The 21,009-nt window shown below is 44.1% G+C and overlaps 1 protein-coding gene across 4 annotated transcripts in view; it reads right to left on the minus strand.

The window, feature by feature from the left end:
* DGKG (diacylglycerol kinase gamma) overlaps window positions 1-21,009 on the minus strand; it is a 206,791-nt gene that overhangs the window by 41,052 nt on the left and 144,730 nt on the right. For all 4 annotated transcript variants that reach the window (XM_077117823.1, XM_077117820.1, XM_077117821.1 and 1 more), the window contains one exon: window positions 17,195-17,285. In XM_077117823.1, coding sequence (XP_076973938.1) covers window positions 17,195-17,285 — 91 coding nt within the window. The remainder of the gene's footprint in view (window positions 1-17,194; window positions 17,286-21,009) is intronic.

Here is a 21,009-nt window from a genome sequence, read left to right on the forward strand (position 1 = left end):
CATTATCGTTCCTCATTATTATCACCTGTTAAACAACATGCTACTTTTCCTTTTGGTTGTAGACACTTGTGCATTACATCAGTTTATTCATCGTTGGTCAGAACTTCCTCTCCCTTCTGAAAGGTAATAATGATAATATTAGCAGCTGACACGTGGCAAGTGCTTCCTGGGAACAGGTACTGTCCTGGCCCTTCACCTGCATTATCTCTTGGGTTGTCATGTGGAGGCAACAAGAGGTTGCTCCTAACTGACAGGTTCTCACAGGGCTCAAGGAGCTTGCTCAGGCTACCACCTGCCACTCTACAAGGTGGCAGAGCTGGAATGCAAACCCAGGCAGTCAGAAGCCAGATCCTGCTTTGGAGATGAAAGAGTTAGTAATGCAAATAGGGATTTTTGCTGATGCTAGACTTTTGCAAAATTAAACTTCCAGCTGTTGTCTGAATAATTGAAATCTCCTAACACTATTTGGTCTTGTAGAGTGCTTAAAGCAGTGCCTGGCACAGCAGTGCTGTGTATTAGTATTATTATAATATCTGTCTTTGTGCCAAATTCATACTAAAAACCAAATGTACACACCACAAGCACAGTCCTTGGCACATGGTGGTCCACAAAGTTACCTTTCCTCCCTACAGCAATTTTAAGTGTACTTGGATCCTTCCATCTGTTGCCCTAACCAGCTAAAACTGTTCGCTATTAATTCTGTAAACATTTAATCACTCCCTGGAAAGGGAGGCAGTCCTCACTCGGGCCCAGGTTAGGTCTTTGGTTTTCTAATAGCTTGTCTCCTGCCCCATGATCTCATCAGATCTAATAGATCCCTCTTCCCCCAATATGAACTGTAAGAGGTGGGAGGGGCCTGCTATCTTGACTTAGATGTCCCCACCTTGGAACACATCTACTTGGGAAATGAAAGGCAATGTAGTTTTTGGAAAAAGCCTGCATGGACTGCCTCTATCATTTACTAGCTGTGTGATCTTGGGTTGGTTCCTTAACCTCCCTGAACTTTAACTTGTCATCTGTGAGATGGGAGGTGAGCAATAACATCTACTTCAAGGGCTTGATAGGGAGCTTGGTTCCTTGAAGGAAGTAGCACTCCATAATGTTTGATATTATTATTGCAGTTCCTTTATCTCCATGCTGGAAGGCATATTCCTGCCTGGAAATCATCCCCCCTACTACCTGAGACCTTCCTGGAAGCATTTTAATGGCCTCGGCCTGATTAGCTGTGGAGAGTCTTGCCAGCTGACGCCTGCATGCCCATTTTCCGGTGTTCTCAATCCTCATACATGATTTCCTTCAGAACTCCAGGCCCATTGGGTCTCGGGAAAGGCAAAAAGCTGCAGTGCTGGATCTGGGAAAGTGGAGTCGAGAGTGGAACACTGTCATCCAAACTGGAACACCGGCCTGCCTGCTCCCCAGCGGGTTCTTGAGCTAAATCCTCCAACTGTTCCATGACGTCACCCGGCCCCCTCTCCCTGCGCGACTCTGGTGGCTTCTGCGGAGAGTACAAGGAGGGCAGCGGTCCCTGAGCGCGCCATTAGCCATCCCGAACCGAGGACTGAGCTCGCGGGCTCTCCTCCAAGCGCTGCTGCGCTGTCGCGAACCCAGCTAATTTTCATAGCCTGGCGTGGGAATGACACCGAGAGCCCTTGGCCCGCAGCAGCGAGCGCACACACGCCCTCGCCGCGCACACCCCACATCGAGCTCACGGTGCGCGCCAGGAGCGTCCGAGGCTGCGGTACCCTCACCCGGGGCGGGAAAAGCGAGGTGGGCGCTACACAGCTTCGCTCCGGCCTCCTTGGAAGCGGCTCGGCAATCCGCCTGCGTCCGCCTCCTCCCAGCAACTGCAGGCAACGTTCAACACTGGTTCCCCTAGCGAAGACGATTTCCTTGGTTCTGGTTTCTTTCTGAGTCAGGATGGTTTTTAAGTCACCAGAAACTGGGTGAAGAGGCCAAAGCGTATTTATGGGCAAATGAAGTGCACTGGAATTCGTTTTCACCCCCCGCCCCCCCCTTTATCTTTCAGATCCCTAAAATCCCCATCATTCTGGGCAGAACTCTCTGCTCAGAGAGGGACAGGGAGCAGAGGAGATGAGGAAGGGAGGGCTCTGATGTTTTCCAGCCCTGGGGCGCGCGTGTTCACGCCGCTGCTGTCTGCCCACCGCGGTGACCTGAAAGGGCGGCGCGTCTCAACTGCCTCCTCCATTTCAGCTCTGCCAATCCTATTTCTGAAGGTCCTCAGAGGAGAGCCCACGATTTATAGAGTGACCTGTTTCAGGTTTTAGCAGCCAGGAAGTTCTCCCTTCTAACCTCGATTCACCGTGTCACAGATTCTGTGTATTGATTCTGGTTTTTAAACGCAGATTGTATTCCAGTCCTGCCACTGGGCTGTGCTTGCTCTCGGGAATGACCTCCTACGGCCAAGTGAGAGGTGGAACACGCCTCACTTTCTGGAGCACCTGCCCCTGTTCAGCCTGAATTTTTCTCTTTCCTGGGTTACCTGCCACTGTTATCCTGATTCTCCCTCCCATATTCCGTGACTCCTTCCTGGTCTTTTTTTCTTTGTTTGCTTTTATTAACGATACTCCCAAACACACGGGAAAATAGAGAGAGTAATAAATCTTCATTTACTGAAAATATAGTTTCAGCAACTAGCAACTCCTGGCTAATCTTGTTTTAACTTTACCTCACTCCATTTCCTTAACCCCATTCAGAACTGTTTTATAGCAAATCCCAGTCTTTGTATCATTTCATCCATACATACTTCTGTATGTATCTTTAAATAAGAGACTCTTTTTTAAAAAAGAATTACTCCAATACTATTATAATTTTAAAAAACCACAATACATCCTTAATATAAATATTAGTGGTTGTTCAAATTTCCTCAATTATCTCATATGGCAGGTTTGTTTGAAAGATCTACAGATTGCATTTGGTGATATATCTCTTAGGTTTCTTTTGATCTGTAAAGTTCCCTGCCATTTTTTCTTATTGCTTGCCTTTTATTTATTGAAGAAAATGGGTTATTTGCCTTGGAGAGCAGTACTTTCCAAACTTTATGTGCATACAGATCATATCAGGGTCTTATTAAAATGCAGATTCTGATTCAGGACTAGGACCTGAGACTGCTTTTCTGGCATGCTCCCTGGTGATGGACTTTGAGTAGGAATGCTGCAGCATGTCCCAGATTCTGGATTTTGCTGATTGTATCCCTGGAGTGGCTTTTAACATGTTCCCAGTGCATCCACTGTTTCTTCACTAAATTGCTGCTTTTAAAAGATCTAGAGGTTTGATTAGATTCAGGGATGATATTTTTGGCAAGAATATTTCACCAGTGGTACTCTTTATTCCCTATTGTACCTCAACAGAAGGCACATCTTTTGGTTGTCTCTTTCTTTGTGATGTTCAGATTGATCGGGTGTTGTCAACCGGAATGTTCCATTATGGAGCACTCCATCAGCCACTGGTCATCTTTGCCTAGATCCATACCGTAATGGTAGGAAACCCCTGTGGACACCTTAACACCCACCCCGTGCCTTTCTTCAAAACCTCTCCAAGTGCCATTTGCTCCATGAATTCTTCCCTGTCCACTCTCCAAAAAGAATTTTTCTCTTCTCTGTCTCTTTGCTCTCATGGACATCCGGTTCATCTCATTTTATAGATGAGAAGACTTAGGTTAGTGAGGTTAAGGGAATTGTCCAATGCCACACAGCTAATTCCAGTAAACTGACCTGGAATTAGACCTGAGGTAATTTGGATTGACAACCAAAGAGGTCAAGTGACCTTGTAATGACAAATTTTGACAGTTGGGAAGGGCCAAAGCACAGATTCTTAGAAAGGTAAAGTCAAATGGAACATTGCAGACAACTCCTAATTATCAAATTGAGGACACTGAGGCTAGAGCTGGTAAGTGACTTCCCCAGATCATGCAGCTAGGTCTCCTGGAAGAGTTAGGGTTTCGCCTGGGACACTAGGGTGAATAGAGGGGTGAGGGAGTGGAGTCACAATAACAGTGCATTTTGGTGGTAAATGGGAGGGGCAAGGGAAGATGGTATCGAAAATGTAATATGATTGAGGAAAAGGTTTTTCATGGATATTTGAGGAGAGAAAATACCTAATGAAATTTGTTGGATGAATGCATAGAGGGAAGAAGACGTTGGGATGCTTAAGATGGAAAGAAGAGAGAGTAGAAGAGAATGTGCTGAAGATGGTGGTTGAACATTGGTTTGGAACAATACTGGAGTCCTTTCCTTTCCCAGAAGTTAGGGAAGTAGGAGGAGTGATTCTTTGGAAGAGGGAAGTGGGGGCATTTGAGCAAATGTAATTCAGTTACAGTAAGGAGGAAGGCAGAGGACTGCGGAAGGGGTGGAGGGCCTCCAGACACGAGGGCAGGAGATAGGGTGGCCTACCTTGATGCCTGTGTCTATGGCTGAGTCTCCGATCTGCACTGAAGGGCAGAGGGGAGGCTGACATACACGTGACCAAGATCCTCTCCCTGCTCCTGTTTTTAAAGGAACAGGGTACTGATAGGCATTAGGCAAAGGAAAATCACCAGTATACCATCCTGTGCAGCCCCAAGACCCTGCAAGGACCATTTAAGGACAGCAGTGGTAGTGATCATATATGGTGGGGGCATTTCTGCATTGGTAGGTGCAGAGGAGCTCTCTCTGTAAGCTGGCATGGCAGATGTGGAATATAAGGTGGGCCATGGAGAAGCCTGGGTACTGGTCCAAGGTATCCTTTGGTTTGGAAAGAGGAGAGTAGCTGAGGTGTTAGCTGGCCCTGGCTAAGGCCAGTCCTGAAAGCCTGACTGATCTGCATATAAGCCATAGAGCTGGGGAGGAGCTTGGATTTTGTAAGCCTGTACCTTTCCCCTACTTGCTTTTGCTTCTGCTGTACTCACTGCCTATAATGTCCTCAGCTCTTTTATGCCTATTAAATCCCTTCTAGCTCAAAAGCCTCGTGAGGCTTTTTCCAACGATCTAGATAGAAAGTAATCCTTCCCCTCTCTGAATTTTCATTTCTTTGTTTTTCCCTGCTATATGGGATATATATTCTGCGATGTCTTGTATATATTTATCTTTCCACCAGTAGACCTTAAGCTCCCAGGATCAGGAGACCATATCTTACAAAGCTCTGTGTGCTCCTAGTTCCTGGCAGGGAGGTGCCATACAGGTGTCCAAAATAACTATTTATTGAAAGAAAGAATCCGTGAAGAAATCCCAAAGTGGAAACCAAGGCTTTCCTTGAAGAAATCTGACAAGATTTCTTTCGTTCTGAGGAATTCCCACAACCTCCATGGATTAATATAGTGACTGAATAAATGTCTAGAATAAGGAGCAATATGGAAGGTTAATCCAAGCTGCAAAAACTCGTTCTTTGATCACAACCAAGGGAACTTTATGCCCGAACACCTGGTAGCAAGAATAGGGCACATGAGGTACATTTTCTATGAAAGAGACATCAAGAGGCAGAAGACAAAAGCATTCATTCATCCATCAAGAATGCTGAGAGTCTACTTAATCTACGCTAGAGCCTGAGAGTGAAACAGAAATGGGACACTAAATGGTAATAGCTGACTCTGGGGGTGGGGAGGGAGAGCTCAGATTGTGGCATTGCATGGTGTAAATATGCCCATGGTGGCCAATTTCAGGCGTCCGACGTGAAGTCACTGAAAGCACAGTTGTGGTGTCAGTGGTCTCTTATGTGCTGGCTCCAGCACACTACTGGCTGGAGGTAACCAGACAGTGAAGGAAGTAGATATCTGCGTATCTGCAGGTCCTACAGCCAGAATAAAGAAATTTACTTGGAGTGAAAGAAGTGCAGCCAGGGCAAACAGTGATGACTACTTCCCCTAGAGGAGAGCTATGGAGAATGTTTATAGTGTCAACAATCTGATGTGTATTCTGAGGGAAGAAAAGGAGATAAATTGAGTGGTTTTGATGAGTGGTGATAGCATTATTGAAAGATGATCTAGTACTATCCACATAAAAACAATTGGCTCGGCATGTAGGTAAGTCTTACAGGACAGAGGCTGCTCCTGTATTCAGAGAGGCTGCTTTTTATCATTTTAAGAGCTGATATCTGTCAGGAGCATTACATACTAATACAAATACACACATCATTATTAAGTACCTGTTATGGACCAGGCTCTTCATTATTTTATGTCTAATTCTTACAACCCTGCAAATGTCAGTATTTGTATTCTCATTTTTATGGATGGGGAGATACAGACTCAGTGAAACTAAGGAAGGTCCTTCTTTTCAAAACTTATCAAAATTTGTGGTAGGCTTCATGATGCTGCAGGTTCCCTGCATTAGATGCAAACGATGAAATCGAGAACAGAGTTCAACTCATAGAAAGTGTACCCGATGCCTGTTAATCCTGTGCTTTGTTACCACTGAGAACATATTTGCAGTATTCTAGATACAAGGGATTTGATTCTACACACACACACAAAGCAGTCTATCAAGAAGAGTGGTCAGGATAATTACAGATCTGTAAATCAAGTCATACGAGTTGCCAGGGATGTTTAGCTCAGTGAGGATTAATGGGAAATGACATGGAAGATACATTTTCAGCCCTAGAAGAACAGTGACATGGAGAAGTGAATAGGCTCAGTGTGCCCTCGAATTCAGTCATGCACTCCACAAGCACTTACTGAGCACCTATTTTCTTCCAAGCATTGTGCTAAGTGCTGAGTAGGGAAGGATGTGATGATGAATAGGTCATACAATCTTTGTTTAACATCGGGAAGAACTTTCTGATAGTCAGAGCTATCCAGCAGTGGAACAACGTCTTGAAAAGTAATGAGCCACCTATGCTTGGAATACTCAGGAAGAGACTGGATGCCCACTTATTAGAATATGCCAGAATGAATCCTTCTATTGAGAGGTAAGTGGGACTAACTCCTTTTCCAGTTCAGAGATTTAGCCTTACTTTGGTGGGCTAGAGTGCTGTACTGAAGAAGTGTCATCCTGATCCAGACTCCCAGCCTCACCTGGCCAGCTGTGTGCTCCGTGTCCTCTGACAGTGAGCTGTGGGGGCAGCTAGGCTGGAAGGGGCTGCCATCTGTGACAGGGATGATGGAGTTCTGGCGCGTTTGTGTGGGCTCAAGGAATGCGGCATCGAAGCCATGTACACACAACCTGCTCAAGAACATCCCATGGGCAGAAAATGTTTTCTTCCTCTTTATCCCTCCTCTGTTGCTATGCCAGGCGGGCACAATGGTGCCTTTGAGCGGGGCAGCTGGAAGTAGAACATTGCAGCTGGGGGAACCAAATTCATTTCCAGGAGCGAGCCTGCACCACTGCCAGTTTCCAAAACAAAACTGCTGTTTCTCAGAGCTCACATGGGTAGGTTGCCTCAGAGTTGGACAGAGGGCAAAGCAATTTTGTTTCCTATCCACTGGGCCACCCTCCCTGAGTTAAAGTAAAACACAACTGGTATGTTAAGGTATTCTTGCTCTGGATGCAGGCTAACAGGTTTTGCTGTATTTACGGGCACACAGGCTAATCTGGGGTAGATGTGCTTTCTTAGGGGCAACCTTTCCTGCAGACAGGGCATGGCTGACGGCCTGGGACTGCTACGTAGCAGGGCTCAGGGGCAGGTAGGCTGCTGGGACACAAGAGAGGGTTCAGAATGCAGATCCTCTTCCTCTTCTCTGCAGGGTCACTTGCTCTGACCCCACAGCCGCCTGGCACCCTTGCTGCCATCTGGGCTCTGCCCACTCACTGTCTTAACTCTTGTCTCTGGGAAAGAGGTGGGAGAACCCTGGCATTTCCTGCCCCTAGTTCACAGTTGTCCCAGACCCTCTGCTACTTTCAAAGTTCCCAGCAATAGCTCAGACATGAGTGTGGGAGGTGTTCCCACTCATTCAACAGTGAGGAGAAGACCTGAGTGCCAGGCTGCCAGCTCTGCCATCTCCTTCTCTGAGTGTATGAATGGAGCAAGGTGGACCCATTTTATTCCTGTAGCTTCCAACAGAAAGTTACGACTTGAGGCTGGCCAAGTAATTATTTCTATTTATGTCCACACTAATTGTGGGATTTTAAAAAAAGACCTCTTTGGCTCAATTTTATAATCAACTAATGCCTATTGAACAGTTACTTTGTTTTAGGCACTGTGGTTGGCCTGGGGATACAGAATGAATATGATATACTTCTTGCTTCAGACCATTGACTGTGAATAGATATGCCAAGCCCTGGATGGGAAACTTACTGTCAATTAAATAGACACACATATTATATAGAAATCAGAGGTCTAATGCAGAGGCAGTCACCCACCCAGACACATGTGGGCCTGGAATCACTGACCGAGATTTGATATCCATCTGATCTTGGAGAACTTGGTTATCTTTATGAGACTCAAGTTTCTTTGCATAAATCATGAGAATAATATACACTGTGCAGAATGGTTATGAGGATTAAATAACATAATGTATAAAAGCACTGAACAATGCTTGCCAAAGTGTAAGTACTTAATAAGTGACTGCTGTGTTATTAATTTTTTGATCCTAATGGGGTTAAGATATAATATTTATGTATGCACAGTGGCATTTATCTGATCCCTTGTTAGATTATATGTCCCTGATAGAGTCAACTCTTCCACCTTCTTAATTCCTCTTCTAGTGCAGATTGAGATCAGCAAATTTATAATCCCACTGACAAGGAGAGATAAAGACCTATCCACACTACAGTTAACGAGACGTATTTGCACATAATATTCTCTGTCTGTTTAATAGTCCAATTGTAGAGGTAGAAAAAGGAATGGTTCTTTCTCAAATTTCCTGAATTTGGCAATGAAGATCCATGTATCCTTTCAATATTCCAGAAAGTCTAAGAGAAATAATGCATTTCCTGCTGACAGGGCCTCACAGTCCATTATTACTTAGAAGATGCAATTTGTTTGGTAGACATTGCGTGGAAAAAGTTATTCTGTTACTAGGGGACTTGGGTGGTGGGGAGGTTTAGCTCTCTGGTGTGAGGTCAGCCTAGAGGATCCTGCAGGGGCCTGTGGTGGAACTGTGCTCTAGATTGACTTGCTGCTGCTGAGTCTTGTGACTTCAACCATGGTTTTCTGAGACCTCCTCAGGCCCCATCTATCAAATGTCCTCCACCTCACCCACTTGTGAATTGTAGGCAAGGGAATTACTCTTTTAAAGCAATTCCAAAGTCCTTGAAAGACACCAAGTGTGTTCAGCCAGGAGTCTGAAGACAAAGGAAAATCAAAGCGATTCACAAACAACAAAGAAAATGTAAAAAAAACAAAACAAAACAACAACAGGAAAATAAGAGCATATGGATGAATGGAGGCTTGAATTGAAGTGAAATATGGGGTACACATTTGCTGGAAATAAAAAAGAGGGTCATTTAAGAGAGACGAAATGTTATGTGTCAGAAACTGCAAGCGAACAATGGAATTTTATAAGGGGAAATTGACAGAAACAATTTCTCCTTAGTAGGCTGAAAGATTCTAAGCATCAGTGAAGGAAACATACAGTCTGTACACGACTGTAAGAGATAGAGAGATGGGGAGGGCGCAGCAGCACTTAAAGGGGGGTGAAGGTTTAGAAAGCCAAAAACTCCTACAGATCCTCCAGAGGTCTGATGTCAAAGAAAGAAGGGCCAAACTTTCCTAATATTATTAAGGATTGACACAAGGCCACCATTTTAATAGTAGTTATACCTGGGTGGTTAGAGTGCAGGTTACTTTTTCCTTTTTACCCCTTTATATTTTTTTAAATGTCCTACCATTTTGGATCTAACTTGGATTAGATCCTTTTGTGATCAGGAAAAGAGATTAGCATACATATAGGAGGGAGCAGGAAGAAATTGAGACAGGGGCATCTGGAATGGGAGAACTGTTGTTGGGCAAAAAGACATCTGGAATGACAAGAGCTGCCAAGTATGGCTCTTGGAATGAGGATAATCCTTGCACAGAGGCAGGGATGGAGGACCACTGGACTTCCGTTGTGTTGTACTTGATAAAGGAAGGGAATAGACTAGTAGGAGAATCTCTCTCTCTAGGAACAAAGCTGGCCTTCCTTAACTCTAGGATTCTAGGCATTGATTTAATTAGATGATGACATTTATTTATCAAGAGCTCAAAATCTTCTAATGGTTAATCTCTTGGATATGTTTCCATTTCATCACTCTCAGAATCACTGCTGCTGGGTTGATGGGCTGAGCATTTGGCCAGTTCCCACCTTTCTTACTCCATGTTCTGAGAGGCTCTACTTGCTCAAGCTGAGAAGAAGGTTCAGATCGTGCCAGAGGAGAACAAGCTTGAAGATGTCTTCCTCTCTAATTTAAGAGTGTGCAATAATGCAGGTGGTTGCTAAGGCAGAACAGGAGAACACTCTCAAATGGGACTTGAGAGCCATTTGCTGGTTGGGTGGACTTAGGCAAGTTACTTAACCTGTAAAACCCTTGATTTTTCTCATTTAAAAGTTAACAGCACTGGATTGGATTGGAGTAATCCATCCAATCTTAAAGTAATATGATCCATCCAATCTTAAAGTAATATGATTCATTATTTATTAAACTTCTTTACATGCACATGGCTTTACCAAATGTTAATTTTAGAATTTAGGATTCATAGGCAGGACCCATACCATGATATGAATTATACATCCCTAACACACTGCCTTTAAAAAAAAAGATCAAAGGTGAGTGTGAAATTATACATAGAAGATAGGACTTAACAAATGAATATGAATACTGAATCATTAAATTGATATCTCTTTTAGTCTTCAGTATTTTAGAGCAGCTAGAAGTAAAAACCTAAATTTGTGAAATTGTAACCCATGTCAAAGTCTAAAATATGTTCTACAAGTAATTGTGATGCTGTGCTTGGAAATATATAGCTGCTTTGTATATATGCTATTGCTCACAAAAAAAAGAAGGAAAAAAGTTGATTGTGAGGATAAATAAGTATTTAAGCCTGTTAGCCTCCCATATTCTGGAACAGCTAGAGGAAAAAATATGAGAGGATTGTCTGGTAGTTCATGACAAACTCTGGTATCTATCCTGTAACCACTTTTTGAAGAGTGATTTGAAAACTTTTGCCTTTTCATTTTTTTGCTTTGTGTATATATATATATATATATATATACACACATATACACTATACAATTTAAAAAGTTAAAAAAATCAAGATGAAATGCACATAATATAAAATTGACCATTTTAAAGTGCACAATTCAGTGAAATTTAGTACATTCACTCACACTGTCTTTTAAAAGTGTTAGGTACAAAGTGATTCAGGTCAGCTCCATTTTGTTGTAACAACAACAGAAAAAGCTGCACTGCACAACATCCCGTTGTGTCTGCATGCAAGAAATTCTTTAGGTCAAAACTGAGAAGAACCCGCTGGGTCATATGGTCTATAAGTGCATTTTCAGTTTAAGGTATATTGTCAAACTGCTCTCCAAAATGGTTTAGCCACTTGTGCTCCAGGCAGCAGTGTCTGAGAGATCCCTCTTCTGTTCCTCCACATCAATACTGGATGGGGTATTCATGGAGCACTATAGCACAGCTAAAAAGAATGAACCACCATATGACCTAGCAATTCCACTCTTGAGTATAGACCCAACAAAAATGAAAACATGTGTCTGCACAGACACTTGAGCACAAATGTTTATAGCAATATTATTCATAATTGCCAAAAGGTTGAAACAACCCAAATGTCCATGAATGGATGAATGGATAAACAAAATGTGGTTTATCCAAATAATGGGATATTATTTGGCCATAAAAAGGACAAAAAGCAATGAAGTTGGTAAGGAGAGGCCTCTTTTAACTTCCTAATCTAAAGAAGCCCTTTCCCATTACCCCTTTTCTTTAAAGGTCTTCTCTCCCATTAGGCTGTAAGCTTCAGAAAGCTTTGTCCACCCTATTCACCACCATATCTCTAGTGTGCAGTGTATAATAGGCACTCCATGAATACTATTTAATGTGAAGGAATTGTTAGTGAATGAATGAATGGCAAATAATAATTTAAAAAGCAATGAAGTACCAATACGTGCTGCAACTTGTAAACATTATTCTAAATAAAAGGAGCCAGCCACAAAAAGGCCACATTTTATATAATTCCATTCATATGAAAGTTCAGAATAGGAAAATCTACAGCTAAAGAAAGTAGATTAATGGTTGCTTAGGGCTGGGAACAGTGGTTGGGGGATTAGGGAGTTGGGGGGGCGGATAGCTAAAGGGTGTACTTTTTTTTTTGCGGTGGTTAAAATTGACTGTGGTGATGGGTGGACATATCTGTGAATATGCTACAAACCATTGGATGGTACCCTTTAAATGGGTGAATTGTATGTCTAAATAAAGCTGCTTTTTAAAAAAATGGAATGAACTAGTCCTATAAACATCAACAAAAACCATAATGGAGTAAAATAGTCATGTTACAGTAGGGATTCGGGGGTACAATTTTATCTGTAACATTTTATTTCTTTGATTAAAAAAAGCCCAGAAGGAAATAAGTAAAAATGTTGATAAATAATCAATTCTGGGGGGGAAATGGGAATATTTACTTAACTATTGTCAAGACTTTTCTGTATGTTTTTTAAATCCTCAGTTAAAAAGGGAAAGCAATGATCGGAGATTCCCCAAACAGATTATTTTTTGACCCACTTCCAAATCTGGACTCACTTTTTCCCATATAGAGGTGCATCTTGGCGCTGGCTGGCCTTTCCTTGTGAACATTGTTTTAAAGATTAGATTAAATATCAAGGAATTTTAGAAGTTCTTATTTCTAGCCAGTAAAATGAATTTTTTCCACAGAACGTAAAATGAGTGCCCTAGTTAAAGCCTGCTTGATTTGCTCCAACTAACTGCAATCATTTCTGAAAATCTCTGCGAGAAAATGTTCTGGGCCTGGGGTGGGGAAGGTGACTCACAGTGTCCCTCCCTCACCCTACCCCCTACCTGTTTATTCAGGTGAAATTAGGTTTGAGTGAGCATCAAGAGACATTCTGAAGGGGTAGAGAGGTCAGAGTGCACCCTGAGAGGCTGCCTTGGACCAGGGGTGGTGACAGGTTGGGGTGGGGGTGGAGGGGACACCTCAGCTTCTTTTTTTTTTTTTGGCATGGGCAGAGGTACTGGGTATCGAACCTGGGTCTCCGGCTTGGCAGGCGAGAATTCTACCACTGAGCCACTGTTGCACCCCCCAGCCCCGCCCCGGCTGCTTAATAAGAGACACCAGCAGTTATTAAGCCCCAGTGTTCCAGATACAGTTCTAATTTCCACAGGCCTTCCTCTGTGTTCCCATAAAGGAAATATCTAGAGTGAGCATTTTGCAACATATTTTAATGCTCCCTTTTTGATAAATATAGAGAATCCCATGCCTGCTATTAATGTTATCTGATAATATCAAAATAAATAAAAGACTGGCTAAAAGCAGAACAGAGACGCCCTGCACCTGGTTGAGAAAAATCTCCACTCCAGACTGAGCTTTTCAAGAGCCAGCACTGCTCTGAAACTCCTGCATTTTGGAAAAATCTGGATTTGAAGCCTGACCTGACCAACATAGGTTTTGGACCTCAGGTGGGCTTCTTGCCTTCTCTCCCCTTCTCTAGAAAGGTGCTTATGGTACCTACCATTTAGGATTTGAGGATTCTGGGAGACTCTTAGCACCACTGCCAGTTACATAAAGAGAACCAAAAGCTTTAATCCAAGTAAACAGCCTTGGGAGGTAGGCTACCCTCCTGCCCCACCACACTACTGTTTTACTGATGAGGAGGCTGAGGCTTAGACATACCGTTCAAAACTTCCCTAGCTGCGGAACAGAGCCAATCCCCAGGCCTAAGAGTCCAGGCCAGGGCCCTTCAAGGCACCATCCCTGGACACCTGTCTGCAGGTAAGCCATAGATCTGGAATCACCTTCTCTCCCACCTGAGTCACTGGGCTCCTCAAAAGAGGGTCTGGGGTGACCTGACTCATGTGGCTCTCCAGGACCCTCTCATCAAGTTTCCTTAGTCCTAGTTGAGTGAGCCCTATATTAACCAGCTGTTTTGTGTCTTGTCAACTGGGCTTCCAGCTTTATTTCAGAGAAGGGACCAAGACTCCTAATTCCATCTCAATCAGCCACTAGCTTCTGACAAATGAGCTGTTTATCATGTGAGGGACTTCTAATGGAGACCCTCTCTCACACAATCTCATTTTAACTTTATGTTTCACCATTTAACTTTTTACCAGAGCAACAACAACAAAAAAGAATGGATAAAGAAAGAAATTTCAGTATTTATTCCCCCAAATCTCCTTATGGTTGTGCCCCTCCTCAAGTCACTGGACCCCCTCAACCTCTGTTTCCTCACCTACAAAGTGAGGATGATAATATTCACCCTGCCTGCTCTGCAGATCAGGGTAAAATGAGACGATGTGTAGGAAACCTTTTGTAAACTTTTTAACAGTTTTCCTCCCTGACTCTATTTTACTATGGCCCAGCTTCAATCCAAGCCTCCCTCAAAAGAGCAGGGGGACTGTGTTTTCTTTTCTTTGCAAAGCATTTCTCAGGATTGCTGCCCAGCTGCCCGGGCTGAGGGGGAAATCAAATGGTCCCACCTACAAAAAAGGAGGAAGAAACACTGCATCCAATTTGAGGGATTTACTGAATTTCTGGCACTTGTTAGGTAAATTTGTTTATTGGGTTCCAAGCTAAAGTTACTCCAGAAGACCTAGAATCTTCTCTCTTACCAGTTACCAGCAATGAAGTCTTGGTAAAGTTGCTTTATGGATCTAAGCGTTTCTTCATTTTAAAAATGAGACGATAATATTTTCCCCACTGGGTTGTTGTTTCAAATGAGAACATGTGATAGTGACTTATTTCTCTTCCCTTTTCATTTTTCTGTCCCCGTGTTCACCCTTCTAAACCTCTGTGCCTCCACCGACTTATCCATAACACGGAGATAAAAACACCTGCATGCCCTACCCACAGGGTTGTTGTGCAGCCATGGAATAAAGGCTGTAGTAGGGCTCTGAGAAGGCAGTGAAGTAACCACGTGGGGTTACTCTCAGGATGGCTGATCTTGCCTTGGTGGGCTGGGGCTGTTGCACTCAGGGGCCAGGTTTATCAGGTCTCTTAACATAGCTTCTCTTACTCTCCCCAAGGGCCCCGCTCCCTCCCCTCTCCTTGTGTGCCCGGCAGCCTCCTTACACCTGTCACACGTGGGTTTCACCCCTTGCTCTGCCTCTCTCAGCCTCCCCCGTACCACAGCACACGGGACCCCTCCACCCAGTGTTCCTAGGACGCAGAGACGGCGCCTGCCCAATCCTGCGGGCAGTCAGAAGCCGCTGTCACAGGACGGCCCCTGCCCCTCTCCACAGCTTACCCTCATGAATAAATACTCAATAGACTCATTATGGGGAGATAAGGAAAACAGGAAGTGCTCCCCAAAGCCCCCAATGGCCTACAGTGCCAATGACTCCAGCTTTCCAGCGGCCACCAGGCGTCCTCAGCAATGAGTCCCCACCCCACCCTATTCCCCTCTGTGGTTGAGGAAGAGCTGTTGCGGGTGGACGGAGGGGCCTGTGGGGCATGGCAGGGCCTGCAGTGGGGTGGGGAGCGGGGTGTGTGGGGGGTGGGGATGGGCTGCAGGGGCCGGGGAGACGAGCTGCTATATTCCGGGCACAATTTCAAGGCCAGCTGCAGGGAGAACAAGCAGTCGCTGTGTGCCTGCAGCTGGCCATGGTTAGGCCAGGGCTGTCCCTCATTTGGAGTATATTTAAAGAGGCCTCACCAGATGACCGTGCCAACAGGAAAAATGCACACACATCTCTGAAAAATGCAGAGACACACTGTCCTTGGGACAAGGCCTCCTCCTTCCCACTGCAGCTCCCAGAAACTATATTTACATGTAAATAGAGAACTGTCTCAATCTCAGGCATGTGCGTGTGGTCACAGCCACATACCACCTGGTACCACCTTGAGATGTGCACCCCAGGCTCCTGGGCCCCTATGCTCCTGTGCCTGCTAACAGAGCTGGCCACAAGTTCAGGGGATTAGCAAGATCCAGGCCTCCCACCCTGGTGTATCAGTTACCCAGCAACTGATGGGGAGAGGCAGGCAGATGAGTCAAACAAAATGGCACAGAACCTCTGGCTTTGTGTTTTGTTTGTGAAGACTGCCGTGAGTGCTGGCTCCTTTCTAGCAGGGAGTGGCCCGGCTTTCCTACACTGCCTCAGACCAAATGCTTCTCCTCGAAGGATGCCCAGGTCCCACGTGACTGCTAGCGGAGATGTGGAGACAGAGCTGCTGGGCCAGGGGGAGCCCATCCCAGCTGACCTCCCTAGCTCTCTTTCACTTGTTTTTCTCAGATGAAACCAAGGCTGTAAGCATGGGTCCCATGGAAAACTGGGGTTGGTAGTGAAAATCTTTGGGCAAGGGAACCAAAAGTGGAGACAGAGCTGATCTTTCAGATTGGAGCTTTTAGGTGGTCAGAGGCCAAGGAGAAGTTCTCACAGCAAAGAGAAGACTTCTTTAGAGCAGCTCAGCAAGAGCGATGTAAGAGGTTGGGAACAGGCAGGCTGCTAAAAGTGCCGGAGGAGTTAGTAAAACACAAATGCTCCTACTGGCTATGTAATTTGTAGGGCTCAGTGCAAAAGTGAAAATGTGGGACCGCTTGTTAGAAAATCATCCAGAGATTTAAGAGTGACAGCAGGGTGTTAAACCAAGCATGGGGCCCTTCTGAGTGCAGGGCGCCATGCGACTCACAGGTCTGATGCCTCTGAAGCACCCCCTGGGTCCCTGTGAGTTAGCTCCTTAAAGCAGCTGTGAAACCAAGGCAGGATGAGCTGGGGATGTCTGGTTTCCTTGGTCTCAGCCAACATTTCAGCAGGCTTGGGGCATTGCCTCCACTAAGACAGAAGCCCTTCTCCCTGCAGTGGCAGAAACTAAGTCTTCCCTTTTCTGAAAAGGGGTAATAACAAGGTCCCAGGGAGGTGGGCTGAGGGAATGGATGGATTGTAGAGCTGACCTCTGGGTTACAGAACACCAACGCCTCCCTGGGCAGGCCAAGAAAGGCAGGTTCAGCAATTGGGGGAGGTGTCAGGGAATATGATGGAGGGACAATGAACAGATTGCCCTCTGGATCACTTTCTCAGGGCCCAAGGAGACATATCCTGAGGGTGTGTACGGTAATTCAGGAGTAGAACCAAGTTCTTGGAATCCTTATGCCCACTTGGGAACTTACCTCTAACTCTATGTGGTCGTGAAGTTTCTTGCAGGTGGCAGCAAAGGTCTCCGATGTACCAAATTCAAAGTACCACAGCTTGTTCTTCATCCTAGACCATGAAGCAGAGAGATGGCTCAGTATACACTTGAAATGGTCATGTAAAATAGCTGTGCTGTTTAGACTGGGCGGCCCAAGCTCTCAGCATTTCCCAATCTCATGTTTTCAGCACTTGTTAATCAGATGATCAAGAGATGGAAATTTTTGCCAACTATTCTTGCTAGGAACTTAAAGAAAAACCCATTATTTTTGTAGACATCATGGCTATTCTGGGTGAACTGCCAACTTCTCTCTGAACTTCCTAGTCAGAACAAGAGGAAGGCTTTCTAAAGGCTTTCTTGCCTCTGGGTCTGGATCAAGAGAAGAGTTCCATGAAAAATCAACCAGAGGTAGCAAATGATAGCATGCTCTGGATGGCCACTGTCCTTTTTACTCCTGAAGATAATACCGAGGGACTTCAAGCAGACCCTCCTTGGGTATGGTTGAGGTGCAAAGGGAAGATCAGGAAACCTTTTAAGACTTAAGTATGCACGTATCCTTTCTCTAGGGCAGGAGGGATATTGCCACTCTAAACCTGCCACCATATATGCTACTATTACCAGATAGGAGAGCAAATTGGGGGAATTAGGTACAGATTTGCAGGCAACTTGGAAGAGAATTAAAAATGTGAGTTGCTTGGTGGCAACGCTTTTTTCTTTTTTCTTTCTCAATTGTATTTGCTTAAGTCATGACCATTTTTCATTTAGCCGTAGGCCTTGTCATATGTGCTTTTAAGTTACAGCTATTTTGAGCTTTAAAATTTTTCAATATATGTTGTCTTTTTATTTCTTTTTCTGAATCAATGCAAATGTTCTAAGAAATGATGAATATGCAACTATGTGATGATATTGAGAATTGCTGATTGTATATGTAGAATGAATATGTTAATATTTTTGTTTGTTGTTAAATTTTAAAACTAATAAATAAAAAAATTAAAAAAAATTTCAATATTTTCCTTAGCTGCTGAAAAAAAAATCCATGGGGTTTCCATGTTGCTGGGAGCTTTGCAAGATCAGATGGTGTGTCCTGTCACTTGGTCATTTTGATCAGATGGTCCCACCAGGAGGTGTTTCTGAAGGTATTCCATTCCTTCCAACCCAACTGTCACCCTATTAGCGGAAGCTGGCTACCAGAAGAGACACCTGTCCAGTTTACAAGTTGACAGATTTTGCTGAGGAAGGATTATGCAAAATCATACTCCTCCTGGCATTGAGGAAAGAGGACGCCATCTTGCACGCTGTTGATCTACTGTTTGCAGATCTGTGGACCTAGGGGAAAGGAGCATTCCTCACAGAGAAGAGGGCTCTTTGCTTCTTACTCGTTTTTGTTAAGTCATAAACAGATGACTTCTTGGCATTTCTCAAAGAGTCTACCTAGAATTTGAAGATGAGACAATGTTCTTCCATTATATGTATTTGGTTGGGAAGTAGGCTTTATGATTTAATACGCAGGGAAAAAATGATAAATGATGAAGGCAATAAGAATCAGCAAGGTCTACGGAAGTATGCCTCATGAAGAGAGGTAGAAGAACTGGGCACATGTTAACTAGACCAGAGCTTCTCAATCAGTGTATCATGGAACAGGTGTGCCTGAGATATCAATCCCCTTGGCTCTCAGGACAGCCAGCTTTCCATCCAGTACCCCTGCAAACATTCTCATCTGTTATCGCTTTGTGCCAAAAACGTTTTCATGTTCTGTGTGTGCCATGACGTGAAAAAAAAAATGTCGGGAAATACTGTTCTAGATCAGGGGTTCTCCGCATGCTTAGTAACAGGCATACAAACCACTGGGGGTATTGTTAAAATGCAGATTCTGATTCGGTAGGTCTGGGTTTGGTCCTAAGATTCTGTATTTTCTAGCAAGCTGCTGATGCTGCTGGCTCAGGGACCACATTTTGAATCATGAACCACACCAGTGGTTCTCAAACATTCGTATTGGTAAGAATTAATGGGAGAATATGATTAAAATGCTGCTTCCTGGGCTCTATCTGTAGAGTCAGTGGATAGGACTATGAGAAACACTGCTGGGGACTCTAAGGAAATGACGACCATGGGAGGAAAGAGAACTGGTTAAACCTGAAGGAGAGGATTCCTCAGGGAGGCAAGAATGAGGGTCAGGGACTTTTAATAGTCAATGATAGCAAACCAAGTAATGGGAAAAACACAGATTATCATAAATGTCAAGATTGAGCATTCCTCCCTGGCAGTGAGGACATCATTGAAGCCAGGAGACCTGCATTGTGATTCCAGTTTCAAATATCACTGTGTGTCTGAATCATAGCATTTGAAAGTGATTGCCAGGAGATTTAGAGTTTTAATAAAAAATTCTGGAAGCCACAAGCTATTCTTTGCCCAGAAATGGCTCCTGTGATGATCTAATAAGGTTCAGAGGTCATGGTTAGGTCAAGATCACAAAATGACTGAGAGGATCAGACTTCTACCGTTGCTGGCTATGTAACCTTTGGCAAGTTATTTAACCTTTTTAAGTTGCAGTTTCCTCATCTATAAAATGGAGATTATAAAAAGATCTTCAAAGGGCAGTTAGGAGGATTAAATGAGGTGATTGTAAAGCACTTCACGTAATGCTTGATGCATAGTAAGCTCACCAAGAATATTAGCTATTTATTTATTAACTATTATCAGTTCAGTATCTTAAATTGGCATGTTTGGACAACACAGTAAGGCAGAATTGACAGATCTGGTTGTGTCACAGTAGACATTACACATTCAGATTTTTCTGCAGCATAAAAATAAAATAATCACTTTTTTTTATCACGTCTTAATTTTCTGTTAAAAAATATGTCCCCCACATGTCTAATAGATTTTTCCATGGATTATACCCTAATCCTTAGTTAATTATCTTGACTGGTCACATTATTGGCCAAATATGTGATGTTGATTGTGCATGTGCTTCTGAGAAAGCTCATATCTGGTGTGAGACAAGAGTAGTTATCAATTCAACAAACGTTCATTGACCAGCATGGTGTGCCAGGGACTGGATGAGGGTGGGGTGTTCTAGGCACAAGCAGAACATAACACAGTACTCTGTGAGGAAGGCTCCCTGGAAAGGACAGACAAGGAAACAAACAGGTCACTGTAGGGTGGATTAAGCATTAGCACTGGAAGGACACAGAGGAGACACCCAATTCTGCCAAAGGCAGTTAGAGAAAGCACCCTACAGGGTGGTAACAGGGTTGAGTTCTGAAGGTTTTGGAAAGGAAATACAGAAGCGGGGCAAGAGAGGGCATAGCCATGCTGGAGGGGACACAGAACTCAAGGCAAGGGCTGTCCAGTTAAGGCTAGAGAGGCAGACAGGAGCAAGATTGTGAAGGCTGTGGGTGCCCTGCTTACAAATTTGGCTGTATTTTCAGGTCTATAGAGAGTCATGGAGAGTTTTTAAGTGGGATGGGCTATAGTGATCTGATCAGATTTGTGTTTATAAAGGGCTCTCTGTTGCAAGTGTGGAGAGAGGATTGGAAGGGCTGGGTACAGACTGGACACTTAGAGATCAGTTTATAGATGGTATAGAAAACTAGGAAAGAACTGGAAAGGCCTGAACTAAGGTAGTGACAGTGAAGTTGAGGAGGACAGAATGGATTTACAAACTAAAATTCAGGAGGTGGAATTGACAGGGCTGATTGGTTGCAAGCAGTGAGTGAGAGACAGTGGTCAAGGTGACATCCATGTTTTGTCTTGGATGGCCTGACTGATGGAGGTACCATTTTCTGAAAGAGGGGT

This window comes from Tamandua tetradactyla, chromosome 10 (assembly GCF_023851605.1).
Source record: "Tamandua tetradactyla isolate mTamTet1 chromosome 10, mTamTet1.pri, whole genome shotgun sequence".
In the NCBI taxonomy this organism is placed as follows: Eukaryota; Metazoa; Chordata; class Mammalia; order Pilosa; family Myrmecophagidae; genus Tamandua; species Tamandua tetradactyla.